The following is a 16,435-nucleotide window of genomic DNA, read 5'->3' as shown; positions in this document are numbered from 1 at the left end:
TGTACACACACACACGTACACAGACACACACACAAACGTACACAGGCACACACACATGTACACAGGCACACACACACACATGTACACAGGCACACACACATATGTACGAGGGTGCACATGCAGGAATTTACCAGAGGTGGCAGCAAAGAGTCCGAAAACACAACACAAACCCAGAATATTGATGAAACAATAAACAATATAAAAAAATGAACAATAACACGATGCACCCAATAACATGTCCTAGTAATTTACTGTCCTCTTGAGACAGATGACCAGTGTCTCCAGAGGCATGATTTAAGTGATAATATTAAGTGTTGCTGTACATCCCGTTTACCATATTATTTAGAAAATCTAGTACATTTGTCCTTACAGTCCTACTGCAGTGGTTCGGAGGGTTAATCTGTGAAGTAAATCTTGGTGGAGCTCTGTGGTCCATTCTGGAATGTTTTTGATCTGCATGAAAGCATAAATATTACCTGGTGTGAAATTAAAGACCAATTTTTAATGTATTTCTGACATACTGAAGGGTATCTCTGAATACAAGATCACAGAAGGTGACCAAAATAATGGAAACACCATGTTAAACATGTCATACCTTTAACTAACTAAATCACACAGTTACAAACACAGTGGCAAAGGTGAATAATTGTAGTCCAATTATCAGTTTTTGACAAATATTAAGTAGTGTGTAATAGGAGTATCTAGGGGTGGTTGCTAATGCTGCAGCTGTCAGAGTTTTACTCTGTACAAATCTATGGCTGCCACTGCGGCTGTTCATATGTATTCACTCATCTGAGTGGCTACATGCGAATGGAGCCTCCGTCTGACCCTGGATGCAGTCAGTGTGCATCCAGAGTTGGAGTTTCTACTGATTTTGAGCCGCAGCTAATCAGCCCGTTTGTGTTTGGCCATTCTACACAGGGGTTGAGTTATTAAAGACAAATAGACTGTACACTCTGCAAGTTCAGTTACTCCAGAACTTAGTAAATGAGGTAAAGCTTCACTATACAAAGAATACTCAATCACATGCAAGGGAAATGATAAAAAACAGCATTTTTGCTTGCATATGGTTAGATAATGGAAGTCAGAGCTTCCTCTCATTTTACTAAGCTCTGGAGCAACTGCATTTGCAAAGTGCATAGTCTATTTACCTTTAGTAAGTGAACCCCAGAGTGTTGCTGTGTTCAGAGGCAGCTATGCAGATGTTTAAATGTAGACTAATTCAGCACTTTGATATGTGAAATTTTTTATTGATTATTTACTTTGAGTAACTAGCTATTCATAGCAAATGTGCAGCATGTCTAGCAGTGAAAAGGGAAAAAATATTATTAAAAACAATTGTACGTTTTCAACTGGTTTAGTAGTTTTCCTCCAGTTGATCTGGATTTCTACGACCCCATAGCGCCCAACTGTCCCTGATTTCGAAGGACTTTCCCTGATTTGGAACAAAGTCCATCTGTCCCTCTTTCCTTCTCATTTGTCCCTCATTTTGGTCTGAACTATATAGTTGTATATAAAATGTACTTTTTCTCTTTCAAAAAGTGCTAAACCTTTCATTGCTGCATTTGTCGATTTAAAAAGCCAACATAAAAGAATTGTAGTAGTAAAACAAAGCACTTGTGGGTTTAACTAATCTTTTTTTGTATAATTCTCCTTTAAGGGGGCATGGTAGGGGGGTGTCCTTTGCCCAAATACTTTTGTTAATAGATGTCCCTCATTTCCATATCAAAAAGTTGGGAGGTGTGCAACTCCAAAACAGAGTATTATATATGGCTTTTGCCCAAATTGGCCTTAAAGCGGAACGTCTTTAAAAAAAGAGAAACCCAAGTGGTTTGCTACTTCCCCCCGGCCTGTCCTTTCCCACAGTCTCTTGGGATATGTCACATGTCCCAGGAAGCTGAAGGACCATTCACAAAGTGAATGCACATACACAGTGGGGAGTGAATGCACTTGCACATGCACAGTGGGGAGCTGGCTGTGATTCCTCAACTGGCCCCCGTATCCAAGATGGCAGCACCAAGGACCTCAGAAGAACTTGCTGCAGGAAGACATCGCTGGACCCCAGGTGCTGGTGAGTACCTCATTTTTAAAGTCAGCAGAGTATTTGTGGCTGCTGACTTTTAAATAACTAAAAACAAACTGAAGTTCCTGTATCTATAGGCATAGGCTACACTCTCTTCCAAGCTTTTATTGCTGCCATTGTCACCAAGAAAGAAAGTGAAGGTAATTCCAACATTTTAGGGTTGTCAACAGAACAGGAGGTAAGATGAAAGCTTCCATTGGAGACATCTGTATCAGGAACACTTTGGGATATTTTCTCTAACTTACTATTGAATCTTGGAGAATTTTCTACAGTGATACACAGGCTGGAAAAAATTATGGTAACTGTCAGGAGCTTTTTCAAAATAATTCAAATATTTTAGCTATTTGCACTTTAGGCTCACCATACGTTACTATCTGACTAACATTTTCCATTACATCTACCAAAAGGTAGTACAAGGCCTGCCTGACTGGAGAGTTAAAGTAAGTCCTCAAGTTTGAAAGTTTTGGTAAATATAATTAATATAAATTAATTGTGAAAGGATCTAAATATTGCATTTTTTTTTTTTTTTTTTTACATATTACCCCAAATGTAAGCACTGTAAGAAAGATTGTAGCCATATGTGTACCATAACTTTCTATTGGCCGAGGCAAGGGATTGATGGAAATGGCCTATTTACGCTCTAAAGTAAATCAATTTTTCAGCACTATATAAATAAATGAAAATCGAATAGTCACTAAAACAGTAATGAAAAAACAAATGAGAATGAGATTGTAAGAAAAAAAAATGAAATAAAATAATAATAAATAAATACATAAACAAAGACACCCAACTGAAGCCACTTTTTATTACCTCTGACTGACTGTGAATCCTTAGGAGAAGGGTTATTAATCTGCCAAAAGAATAAAACAATTAATAATACAATAAAAAATGCTTAAAATAATACACTTACAACAACTCCTACAAAAGTTGTCATGAAAGTAATATATTTGTTGCTACTGCAGAGCTTGGCTTCTAGACATGACAATTGCCTGACTGCCACATTGAACCTCTTTCTTTAACACTTTCAATCTGCTACCAGGAACAGGTATCTCTGATTTTCCTGATCTACATATTTGTTAATATAGGGTTAGTTATAGGGTCTTGAAAAACACTGCCGTTGATTAAACTACATTAGAAAATTGCTCCAGTTACAAGTCCCATTTAGCACCTACCTACTGCCTGCATCATATTTTACATACTTTTTTCATGAATTGCACCAATATCCCTACAAGCACGTGCAGTGACCCACCTCTATACTATTTGTTAATAAAATTCAGTGACCTAAAAAATTTGAAAGCTGAAAATAATCATAGCAGCCAATTTACTAGCAAAGTAAAAGGATAGCAATGGTAGTCCCAAATATTGCTCATATGACATGATAAGGCATGTCCAATACCTTTGTTCTTCTGTTAATGTGCACATGGCTGGTAGCAGCAATCATCTGTGCTTCTGTAGACACTTGGTTGTCCGTGTCTGCTCCAAAACATCTTTTATCTGGAACACAATGATGGACAATTACCGCTAAAAGAACAATTACAGAACATTTTCATAATACATTTTCCCTGCTTTAAATAACTTTTCTAGTTTGGATGGAGACGAGAAAGGCTAAAATCTCTTTCAGGCTTTTATTGTTCATATCTCCACAGATTTCTCCTCACTTCTTGTTATGTTACTGAGACAGGAAATGTGAAGATTTTCCCCAGCTGGGAGACAGATAGTAAAATACAAAAAATAAAAATAAACACTTTGTCAGTGTGTTAGAACTAGAACCTGGTCTAGTGAAAAAAAAATAGTGATAAGATAGAGGAAATAACAACGTTGACAATTTAAGGAATGTGTATATTACCTACTCAACTTATTAAGTTTGGGTTCCCAAAGCCATGGAAAATATACAGATAAAAGGAAACAAGCCAAGTAGGTTTTTAAAGAGGCTTCAATATGGAACCGTGGTATAAATACAAAGTTTATTACTTGAAGAAAACGAAAACAAATAACATGGCAAATGGAAAGAAAACAATTAAACCTTCACCAATATAGTTAAAGGGGTTGTAAACCTTTGTGTTTTTTTCACCTTAATGCATCCTATGTATCATACCTCCCAATTATTGAACTTCAGAATGAGGGACACTTGAGGAAGGAAGTAACCTTGCATAGTGTGCTGTGACAAATGTAGGCATGGCCAAAATTGTGACAGTGGGAGGAGCTTAAAGGGCATCATTAAACAAAACTTGGGCTTCCTTGTACCTATACAATATGCTTTTATTATTGTTACACAAGCAAGTCTCATGGATACATACAAACCCCAGCACTTTCATTTAATTAAAAGGATAAAAGCATGCAGTGTTTGTAGTGCATTACGTACAGAGTGCAACATTCTGAGTGCAGGGTTCTGGGATGAGCTATGTACAGAGTGCAGGGTACTCGGATGAGCTATGTACAGAGTGCAGGGTTCTGGGATGAGCTATGTACAGAGTGCAGGGTTGTAGGGTGAGCTATACACAGAGTGCATGGTTTTGCATGGTTCTGGCATGAGCTATGTACAGAGTGCAGGGTACTCGGGTGAGCTATGTACAGAGTGCAGGGTTCTGGAATGAGCTATGTACAGAGTGCAGGGTTCTGGGATGAACTGCATACAGAGTGCATGGTTCTGGCTTGAGCTATGTACAGAGGGCAGGATTTTTCTGGGATAAGCTGCATGCAGAGTGCAGGGTTCTGAGATTAGCTAGGTATAGAGTGCAGGGTTTTTATGGGAGTTGGTGGCAGTGGAGGGCTGTATGATGGGGGGGTGGCAGTGGAGGGCAGTATTATGGGGTGCAGGGCAGTATGATGGGAGCGGGGTGTCAGTGGAGGGCAGTATGATAGAAGGGGTGGCAGTGGATAGAAGTATGATGGGAGGGAAGGCAGTGGAGGGCAGTATGATGGGAGGGGAGGTAGTGGAGGGCAGTATTATGGGAGGGGTGGCAGTGGAGGGCAGTATGATGGGAGGAGGTGGTAGTGGATGGCAGTATAATGGGAGGGGGTTAGTGTAAGGCAATATGATGGGAAGAGTGGTAGTGGATGGCAGTATGATGTGAGGGGGTGGTAGTGGAGGGCAGTACGATGGGAGGGGTGGTATCAAAGGGCAGTATTTTGGGAGGGGTAGCAGTGGAGGGAAGTATAATGGGAGGGGGGTTAGTGGAGGGCAGTATGATGGGAGGGGTGGTAGTGGAGGGCAGTATGATGGGAGGGGGTTAGTGGAGGGCAGTATAATGGGAGGGGTGGCAGTGGAGGGAAGTATGATGGGAGAGGTGGTAGTGAAGGGCAGTATAATGTGAGGGGGCAGTATAATGGGAGGGGGCATTATAATGGGGGTGTACTGGAGGGCAGTATGGTGGGACTGTACAGCATGACTGGAAAGAGGCAGTGTATGGGAGGGAGCAGAGTGACCATAAGCTTCCTCAGGGCAGTGCAGAGAGCATTTCTCCTACCTTTCTTCCAGAAGCAGGAACAGCCTTCAGGAAAGACCCGGAGGCAGGGGCAGAGCTTAGGCGCAAGGAGGATGAATCCTCCTCCATCTCGCTCTGAATGCTAGGGCTCTGCTCTCTTCCTCGTTGTGATGTCACTGGTTGTTAGACACCAGGTGGGCCGTGTCTAGCAACCAGTTGTTTTGGCAGTGAGCCAGGCAGCATCTTGGAGTGAAATAAAGCGGATCTTGGCCAGAACTAGTACAGCGGGCAATGAGGAACAGTGGCGATGCGGCGTAATATTTTAGGGGGCATCAGATCGGCCAAGGGGGCAATTGCAGGACATTGTATTGTCCCGGAATGAAGGTGCCCGGGATGCAGGACAGATCTCATACAGCAGGACTTTCATAGGCAATCCGGGACGGTATGTATGCATTAAAGGGAAAAAACACCTGCCAGTGACCGGCCCCCCAGTCCCCCCCCCCCCCCGTTTTACTTACCTGAGCCATGAAACTTGACCCAGTGGGGACGCGCTGTCTCTCTGCCTGGGGTTCTTAGCTCTTGATTGGATAAATTGATAGCAGCGCAGCCATTGGCTCCCGCTGCTGTCAATCAAATCCAAAGACGCGGGTGCCGGAGGGCAGGGCTGAGTCATACATTCAGCAGCTATGGACACAGAATACTGGACTCGGGAGCACGCCTGCAAGGTAACCCCCTCAGGAGAGCATTTCTCCTAGGGGGTTATCTGATGTGGGGCGAGAGCCGGCGGGGGACCCCAGAAGATGAGGTTCGGGGCCATTCTGTGCAAAACGAGCTGCACAGTGAAGGTAAGTATGATATGTTTGTTATTTAAAAAAAAATAATAAAAACTAACCCTTACAATTTACCATTGAGTCTCGATTTCAGCTGCAAAATTCAAATGGTAGGGCCAGGATTTGGCGTAAGCAACATTAAAGCATGGATCCGAAGCATGGATCCATACTGTATCAATGGTTCAGGTTGGTGGCGGTGGTGTAATGTTGTGGGGGATATTTTCTTGGCACATTTTGGGCCTGTTAGTACCAATTGAGCATTCTTTAAATGCCATATGTTACCTGAGTATTGTTGCAGACCATGTCCATCCTTTTATGACTACAATGTACCCATCTTTTATGGCTACATCCAGCAGGATAATGCACCATATCACAAAGCACAAATTATCTCAAACTCTTGAACATGACAATAAGTTCACTGTACTTCAATGGTCTCCAGAGTCACCAGATCATAATGCAATAGAGCACCTTGTGGTGGAAGGGGAAATTTGCATCATGGATATGCAGCTGACAAATCTGCAGCAACTGTGTGATGCTATCATGTCAATATGGACCAAAATCTCTTAGGAATGTTTCCCACACCTTGTTGAATCTCTGCCACCAAGAATTAAGGTGGTTCTGAAGGCAAAAGGGGGCCCAGCCTGGTACTAGCAAGGTGTACCTAGTAAAGTGGCTGGTGAGTGTATTTTGACATTATTGTACGATTACAGGTGTTAGACCATGTAATTTTTGGTCATATTAGTCTTAAATCCGATTCAAAGTGGTCATCATTGTATCCTACTGTATCCTCAACATTTTGTTTTATCTAAAAGCTTTTATATAACATATATATAGTATCCGTTACAGGCTTCAGAGCAATACAGTTTGTTATACATTCACAATATTTAGCTCAGCATCGAAAACCGAGATTATCAAGCAAGCATATTCAGTAATAACAGCTGTACTATAAAAAAAGTAAGCTTCAACATGTGGCCTTGTTTGCAGAGACTTAACATGAATTTATACCCAACTACACACATAAAAAGGCACATCACCTCCCCCACTCAACATGAGTGAGTTACCCAACAGATGACGGTTCCAGGGCATCTTGGCTATAGCATCTGGTCCAGAACATGATCGACCGGGGCCAGGCTGAGAATGTTTAGGCTGCGCCTATGCTGGTAAATGTATTTTTCTAGCCTCAAAGTATTTCCCATCTTCTCTAGCCATTCCTTCACCGCAGGGGGTTCTGTAGCTTTCCAGTGCCGCAAAATTAATTTTCGGGCCTGAAAAAGTGCTCTAGCTATTGCTTGCTTAGGGGCTTTCTCCACCAAAACATCCTCTATAATACCCAGCAGACATTGTTTGGGATCCTTTCTAATCAACCTGAAAAAGCCGGTTAATGATACCTATAACCTCCTTCCAATAAACATGCAATATAGGGCAACTCATGCAACGAGTACAGGATGGATTATCACATACTCTCTTTCTTGCTAACTTGGCAGAGGTGTAATGAACATGTAGGAGTAAATACAACTGAGACTGGCCTTGGGCAACATTTAAAGAGCACTGTGTAACCGCTAATAGCGGTTCCTCCCACTGTTCCTCCTCAAAGGGCCCAACATCCTGCACCCATTGAGACACTACCTTATTGGTAGAGTCTGGAAGAAACACATTTAAGTAACACAGCGTAGTTGCAGGAGATAAAGCCCTTATAAGATGACACCTCGTACATGTAATTAAAAATAGAAGTAGGGCTTTGTACCCATGCCTCAGCATCTTTTTGAGCCTTAATCGCAAATGAAGTTGTAAATAATAGAACTGCATGGACACGGGGAGCTGAAATTCTGAGTGGAGAGCGGAAAAGGAATGCAACTCACCATTTCAAAATATTTGATGCGAGTGGATAACCCAGTGTTGTTGCCATTTTTGGGTGTATTGCAATGTCTCGATCTCAATATACCGATTGTTATGACATATAGGGCTAAACTTTGAAAACCCAGTGGCCTGTTGCAGTGGTCTGACTTTGTTCCAAATTTTTGAATTAAATTATAAGTGGGGTACAATTTGTTCGATTTACCAAACTACAAGGCTTCCAACCCTTCAGCAACCCCTTTCCCAACTGTAAATCCAAGGAGCTTAGTAGTTGTATCATCAAGATTCAAAGCAGAGTCTAGGTTAATCGCCCTGGCTATGTGCTGAATCTGGGATGCTTGGTAGTACAGCCATGGGTTTGGTAGTGCCATCCCATCCGCATCCCTAGATCGCTGAAGCTGTTCTCAAACATGAAGCTGTAACTGTAAAAACTCAGTTCCTGTCGTACGGGAACGCACACCAGGAACAGCGTTTTTACGGTTACAGCTCCATGCTTGAGGCTTGTTTGATCTAACTTGTTGTAAGTACCCCCTCCCTTGTGCAATAAAAACTTTTTTAATGGTACTTCACTATTAGTTCCATTCTTTTTGGATACCTGTTTGTTCCGCTGAGAAACTTCATAAAGGAATCCTTGATCTGATGTTTTGACACCTATCCGCCATTCCTGGATATAATTACCAAGCTTAAAGTGACCCATCAGACTGAAAAGCTGGGGGTCGTTCCGATTTGGTGAGTGGGGACACATAAGGGGGATAATGTACACCTGAATATCTCTGAAGCATTTTGCATTTTCTTCACTTTGGATTGGAGCACCTTTAGTCACTTTATTTGGACTTTGTTTTGTTCAGCATATACATTGTGTTTGTTTTCACCTATTTTTTGCGAGCGCTATATTTATATATTTACAGAAAAACTGTTAACCTCCTTTGGACAATACATTCATCTAAGTAATGGTGCATGACCTAACCACCCAATGATTCTTTGCAGCATTCTAATATTTTGTTTATATGAACCAAGTGTGTAAAGGAAGGCAGGTAAGAGACCTCTTGGCCTGATACTGAGAAAAATATTAGTGAGTGATATATGTGTTAGCATTACGTGATTTAGTAAGTGGGTCTAACAAACTTTTCTGATGATGTGGCAGTGCATACCTGGCCTACTGTATGGATTCTTTTATTAACACTTTCAGCCTCATACACACACACCCCTATATATAAAAAATATTTTCAGCAATAAAGGGCAGAAATAATAAATAAATATAAAATATATGTATATTAAATATAAAAATACAATTAATAATAATGGGCATAAAAAACAGAGACAGTGCGGTAAATAAAATAAAACACAAAGATTAAATAGTGAAGCGTAAAGTGAGCCATGGCTAAACATGGGGACACAAGCGGTGTAAGGAAAAGAAATTAGCGAGAAGAGAGAATAGAGAGAGGTGAGGTAGAGAAAGGGGGGAAGTAAAGAAGGAAAGAAGAAAGAGGGGGAGGGAGGAAAGAAGGAACATAAGAAGATTGTTCTATCTGCATACTCTGAAGGTACTTTAGAGTTTAAATTGGGGAGAGAGGAGAGGCAGGGGAAAGGAGGGAAGTGAGGAAGCAAGAGAGGGAGGGAAATAAAGGAGGAAAGAGTGTAAGGGAGGAAAGAAAGAATGGTGGAAGAGAGGGATGGAGGAAAGAAGGAAGGGAGGGAGGGAGGAAAGAAGAAAGGAAGGAATGTAAAAGGATCATATAAAAAGCCCCTTGTGTTTTGTAATCTAATATACAAGCCGCACCTTTAAAGTTATCATTTTTCTTTGCTAAAGTAAATATATATTGTTTTGCAGTATCTTGTCTTGTGATAAAACTGTGTGTTGTAAGATCTTAAGTCATATGATAATTTGCACAATATGTAACTTTACATAGAATAAGCTTGTGTAAGCAGAAGGACACATGTGCCTTCTTTGTAATCACGCCTTTCTTTGTTTTGTAACTGTAACTGAATAAAAGCTTAGACACGAGCTACAATAAAGCAGACATCTTACGAATGCACAACCTGCCTCTCGTTTCATTCGGTGTCTCTGGATATCTGAGGGCCCTGTTGCTGTACATACAGAAGGGATGGTCCTCCAGAATACCTACTATTTCCTTTCAGAATGGAAGGAGGGAGGAAAGAAGGAAGGGAGAGAGTGAGGCAGGGGGAAAGAAGAAAGGGATGGAGGAAGGAAGGGAAGAAATGGAAGGAAGGAAGGAAGAGGGGAAGAGGAAAGAATCAAGGAAGGAAGAGAGGGTGGGAGTAAAGAAGGAAAGGAGAGAGGGTGGGAGGATAGAAGGAAGGAAGGAATTAAGATTGGGTGTGAGGAAGGAAGGAAAGAAAATGGAAGGGAAGGAGGGAAGGGAAATATAAAGGGCAAAGATGGAGGAAGGAGGGATAGATAATTGTCCATTGAAATGTATCTGACATTGTATTACCTGCATACTCTGAGCGTGCTTTAGAGTTTGAGTGCTGCATGTTCACAAATATTTCCGTATCTAGATCTATAATTTCATAGTTTTCAGTGTCATTTTCCTGAAACATAAATGTGTAATGTATGTTGTTAGATAAACAAATCCTTTTGAAGGGTTTCTGACAGAGAAGAAAATCCCATTTTCACTTATTATCTGCTATTACAGAGTGTCATGGCCCAAGAATGGACTTGGGCTACATAGAAGCCCTGGCAGAAGCAGCACAATAATGCATACGCTTTTTTGATTGCTGACCCACAATAAACAGTTTTTATTGCGTAAAAGAAAAAAGAAAAACATGTCTGAGGTTTGCTTATAGTTTGAGGCTTGCCGGATAACTCAAAGTACTCACAAAGAAACGTTATGTTTAATGGAGCATTAGATTGAATGAACGGTAGAGAGGATTGTGACATAAAAAAAATAATAAATCAGCTTACGAAAAAGTATTTCCTGATAAACACAGATAATTATTTTCTAGATCGGACGTGAGGGGAGATGGTGCATGAATTATGAAGACATAATAAAGAAATACATTTTTCAAGAATACAACACACTTCATTCTCCAAGTCATAATTATAAATGCTAAAGTAAAACTTTTCCAAATTAAAAAGTGGATGATACATATACTATACTTACATATTTCACAATATTCTCTTGTGATGCTGTGGAACAGAAGACATATATTATTATTAGAACAATTATCAGTGTTCAACCAATATAAAACTAATATATACAGCAGATTTGTATTTCTTTATTGTAGAACTTTAGTTGTATTTTAAGTTTACCATTAAAAGTTTTTTCTCTTATCAATTTGAATAAAATGCCTCTTGATCCAGCTGGAAATGTTGTGAGCTCATACCTTTCTGTGCTCTCTGCCTGTGATACACTTTTATCAGTCAGCACTGTTCTCAGTTCTCTTTTCTGGTGTCTATCCATGGCAGCATGCATGTGATAGAGCTCTGCCTCGACTCCTCCCTCAGGAACACTGAATAGCATAAATTAAAGGCATTGTCCCTCCCCAACATTCTTCTTTTTTTCCTCATACCTCTTGAGCTGGTGAAGAGTAGCAGTACGTCCATACCTCTGCCTTTGGTAGTGTCTGCTGGGTTCAGCCTCTCCCATGTGCAGTCCCTGCTCTTGGGCCGCTATTAGTGCTAATAAGACTGGGAACCACTTCTGTGGATCTTTTGGGGTCTTGCAGAGTTTCCTCACAGGAATGCAGTCTGCTGGTGATTCATGAACACCGAATGCTGGTGGATTCAGCAGGAGGATCAGCTTCCTTTCTTCACCGGACAGGTTAGACCTTATTCATTATTTATCTGTTAAAAAATAAATAAAGAATTTCCCCTCTAAGACTTTTTTCTCCGGACCGCACATGCGCGGTTCGGCCGGTGCAATCTCAGTCTTTCTTTTAAAGCTGGAATCTCGGTGGATAATGAACCCCGGTCTTGTTATTTGGTTCTCAATGGCTGGGAGCCTGGCCATGGCTAGCAGGCTTCGGGTTCCCACTCCCAGCTGGCTACATGGGCGGCGGGGAGAGAGAGAGATAGAGAGGGGCAGTGATGGGCTCTCTAATGCGGCGGAGCATTTTCCGGGGGACAGTGTGCATGCGCAGGCCCGGAATATGGAGCTGTTGTCTGTTGCATTTAGGGGCCTCTGCTGCCACTAGTGCACTTGGGCGGGCACAGGCGCACATGGTGGTGGGTCCTCAGCTGCCATATTTCTTTAGGGAAACACAATGGAAGTCAGCCAATGGTGCCAGAAGGGGGGTGGGCTTGCTTATTAGTCCCCCCATCCTCTGCTTCTGTAAAAGTTTGGCTCCATTTTGGCTCAGGGCTGCATTTGATAACCAGTGGTGCCTTGCATTTACAAAAACATATCTGCAGAACAGGTATGTGTTCCTCTTTCACAGTTGAGACTGTGGTTCAGTTGCTTTCTCTCTAAAGGGTTCTATTCTTTTTTCTTACTTCATCTTCTTGCAGCTGATTCTCATGCCCATTTCCCTATAAGTCATTTGTCATGAAGTCAAGATCCTCCTCTGTCCAATAGGTATTGGGACCATCTGTACATGAGTATATAAAAAAACAAAACAAAAAAAGAGTGCGCCACTGATGAACAAACTTTGTTTGTTTCAGCCTTGTTCCCTCAAAACAATCCAGAAAATCTTCAAGATGCCATGACAACGATGATAGTCCAGAGCGGGAATCACGCTCTTCACACCATAGGTCTTCTAGGAGATCAGGATCTCCGATACATCATCACTCTCCTTCGCCCCCACCTTGGGCATCAAGGAAAAAGTGTTGGGCATGTAGCACTGTACCACTCCCTGATAAATTAATCTGTAGGGACTGTCACAGGAATTACGCAGCCAACCAGGAACTGGAAAGCCAGAAAGTGGTCGATCTACTTAAGCAGACCATGAAAGACTCCTTCTCAGAACTGGCGGCCACAATCCCCGCCCATCCGGTTCCACAAGCTGTTCAAACACAAGACCTAGTCCCCAGAACTCCAGAGCCCTCAGCTGTGAGCACTCCGCTGTCTGCAGGAAGGGCAGCTAGGCATTCTTCTCCTGAAAATCCTTCTGGGGAGTCTTCAGAGGACTCTGAACCATCTGGTTTCAGATTTTCCCTGGTCCAGCTGCTTGTCGAGGCAGTGAAGAATGATATTGCTTGGGAGGATCCGGAAGAGCCTCCTCAGAAATCAAAAGCTTATTTTCCTTTTCTTTAAAGAAAGAAAATTGTCTTCCCATTATTGGGGGAAATCAGACAAGTTATAATGGAGGAATGGAGCAAAACAGACAAGAAGTTTTCCATAGCCCATTTGACTAAATTGTATACTTTATAGCAGTGGTCATCAACCCTGTCCTCAGGGCCCACTAACAGGCCAGGTTTTATGTATTACCTTGGGGAAATGCAGACTAGAATACCACAATCTGTCAGGTGCATGTATGGAGATTGAGATGCTAATAGGACTCCCCTTGTGGCTAGGTGCAGCGCGCTCCGGAAGTTGGGAACAGGAGGCGCGGTGCCCAAAGAAGCACGGGTGGCTGGATGCTTGCTTGTAGTTCAATGAGCTCTGCCACTGCGGGATGGATGGAGCAGGCGGAGATTAACTTGCTGTGTTCAGATGAACAGAGAAACCAGGAGCCAGGCCAGAAGTCATGCACAGATAGATCAGTCCAAAGAATACACAGGGGCAAGCCAAGGTCAAACACAGGCAGGGTCCAGATAAAACCCGAAGGTCAAGCCGGGAGATCAGGAAGCAGAAGCGGAGTCCAGGAACAGGCCAAAGGTCAGACTAAGAGATCAGGAAGCAAGGTCGAAGGCAAGCCGGATCACAACAGGTATCTCAGATCAGGAAGCAAGATCAAGGTACACAAGGCAGCTGAGGAGATAATCCAACAAGGTCCTGTAGTTGCAGGCTGGCTAAAATAGGGCCACTGGCACCAGCGTTAGTCACGCCAGTTGTGCAAGATCGCGCATGCGCAGTATTGCACCAATGCGTGCTGATGAGAACCGGCATGCGCCAATGCACGCTGATGCGCACCAGTATGTGCTGATGCGTGCTAATGCACACCGGCATACACCAATGCCAATGCGCCACTTGCTCGTGCAAGTCTTAGGACTCTCTGTGGGCATCCATGACTGTTCAGGGCGGCATTGCCTATACCGTGACTGCCATGTCCCTGACACAATCACTGAGCAGCAAATGATATTACCTGTGATGTATATCAGTTATCTTGCAAACCTGGCCTGTTAGTGGGCCCTGAAGACAGGGTTGACTGCTCCAGGGGGATGGTTTCCAATATCTTTGAAATGAGTGCAGCATTTCTAGCCTTAACCTCATTAGCATCCCAGATCAAGGACGGAGCGTGCTTCTGCATTTGGACAACAGAGCAGTGGTCTCATATCTACAGAGACAAGGAGGCACCCGCAGCAAAGCACTTCTAAGGCAGTGGAACCTATAATGATCTGGGCTGAAAGGAACCTGGTAGATCTCAGAGCGATATATCTCCCAGGCAAGATGAACACAGAAGCAGACAGCTTATCGAGGAAATTTGGTAACAACAATGAGTGGACACTTCACCCCCATGTGTTCAACCAAATTTCCAAACTATGGCAAACCCTGTAGGTGGACATCTTTGCTACCCAGGAGAATACCAAACCTTCCCCATCCACAGGCAGAGGGAGCTTCCTTGGAATCTCACAACAGCATGCGCCTTTCCTCCTCGCACACTCATCTCCTAATTTCTCTTCAAGCTGCTAAGGGAATCAGTCCAAATACTGGCAGTGATGCCCTATTGGCCAAAGAGACCATGGTTCCCGCTAGCCATGCACCTGAGTGTGAGTCCCTATATCAGAATTCTTCCCTTCCTGCAGCTATTGACCCAAGGCAAGCTGGCTCATCCAGATCCACAAAAACTGGATCTTCAAATAAGCTGAAAGGAGAAGGTTTGAGTCGTTAGACTGCTCCCAGGAGGTCATATCCACCCTGCTTAAGGCCAGGAAACCAACAACAAATGCAATATATGCAAGGATTTGGGACAAGTTCTTGTCTGATGCCACAGAAAAAGGGTGTGACCCGGTCTCTCCTTCTACGGCCGATGTCTTAGGCTTCCTTTAGACTGGTCTCGAATTGGGGCTCAGCCAGAGGTCCCTTAAGGTGTAAATGTCAACAATTTCTGTGGCAACTAACACAAAATGGCCAGAAGATCCCCTAGTGGTAACGTTCCTCAGACGGTTACTGTAGATACCCCCGCCCGTCAGGCATTCCTTTCCGAAATGGAACTCATGTCATGAGTTAGATATATCCAGAGTTCTCAGGGCCTACTTGGAAGCTACAGCAAGATTTAGGGATTCTGAAAGACTATTCATTGTCCCATGGGGCAGAAATAGAGGGAAGGAAGCTTCCATCAGAACCATGGCATCCTGGGTTGTCAAGTTAATACAAAAAGCTTACAGGGTGAAGAACTTGGAACCTCCATCTCAGGTGAATTCTCATTCAACGAGAGCGGTATCAGCATCTTGGGCATTGAGGGCGAATGTTTCTTTAGAAACAGTATGCAGGGCCGCCACTTGGTCTTCACGGCACACATTTCTTAAACACTACCGTATTGACCCAGGGGCTCTTACAATGGTAGAGTTTGGAATAAGAGCAGTTCATGCTGCTATGTCGGTGTCTAATAAAAATTTTTTTCATTAAGGCATTAAACCCACCCGTGTGAACTAGTTTTTTATCACAGGTATGCTGCCATGGAGGCACAAGGAAAACAGAAAATTGTATTATACTTACCGTATCTTTCCTTTCCTGGTGCCTACCCATGGCAGCATACGCTCCCACCCTCTGTATTCTATATTACGGAGAATGTTGGGGGAGGGACTATGCCTTTAATTTATGCTATTCACTGGCCCTGAGAGAGGAGTCGAGGCGGAGCTCTATCACTGGTATGTTGCCATGGATAGGTACCAGGAAAGGAAAATTACGGTAAGTATGATACAATTTTCCTTTTTTTGGACCACATAACATCTTCCTTATATTATGTATTTTAGAAAAGAAGGGGGGGGGGTGTACTGTTGTGCTGCCCTAGGGTGACCACTCTGATCCTCCATTGATACAGTACAGTGAGTGTTGTTACCTTACAACAAGAGGTGTTTTACTAGCAGGATCACCAAGTCAGAATAAAATAATAAAGTAAAGTAGGAAGGCTAAAAAAATGCAGCTACCATATATATGGACTGGCTAAATTTTTTGAGT

General features: G+C 42.7%; 1 protein-coding gene across 2 annotated transcripts in view; it reads right to left on the bottom strand.

The window, feature by feature from the left end:
• Positions 1 to 16,435, bottom strand: part of CLNK (cytokine dependent hematopoietic cell linker) — a 267,728-nt gene that overhangs the window by 127,840 nt on the left and 123,453 nt on the right. For both annotated transcript variants that reach the window (XM_077477779.1, XM_077477780.1), the window contains exons 4-8: positions 11,318 to 11,343; positions 10,649 to 10,745; positions 3,480 to 3,577; positions 2,894 to 2,933; positions 371 to 453 (exon numbers count right to left, since the gene is read on the bottom strand). In XM_077477779.1, coding sequence (XP_077333905.1) covers positions 371 to 453; positions 2,894 to 2,933; positions 3,480 to 3,577; positions 10,649 to 10,745; positions 11,318 to 11,343 — 344 coding nt within the window. The remainder of the gene's footprint in view (positions 1 to 370; positions 454 to 2,893; positions 2,934 to 3,479; positions 3,578 to 10,648; positions 10,746 to 11,317; positions 11,344 to 16,435) is intronic.

Source organism: Lithobates pipiens, unplaced genomic scaffold (genome assembly GCF_037356315.1).
Source record: "Lithobates pipiens isolate NorthernLeopardFrog02 unplaced genomic scaffold, aLitPip1_a1.2 Scaffold_13, whole genome shotgun sequence".
Taxonomy (NCBI): domain Eukaryota; kingdom Metazoa; phylum Chordata; class Amphibia; order Anura; family Ranidae; genus Lithobates; species Lithobates pipiens.
This window is presented reverse-complemented; position numbering and strand designations above follow the sequence as displayed.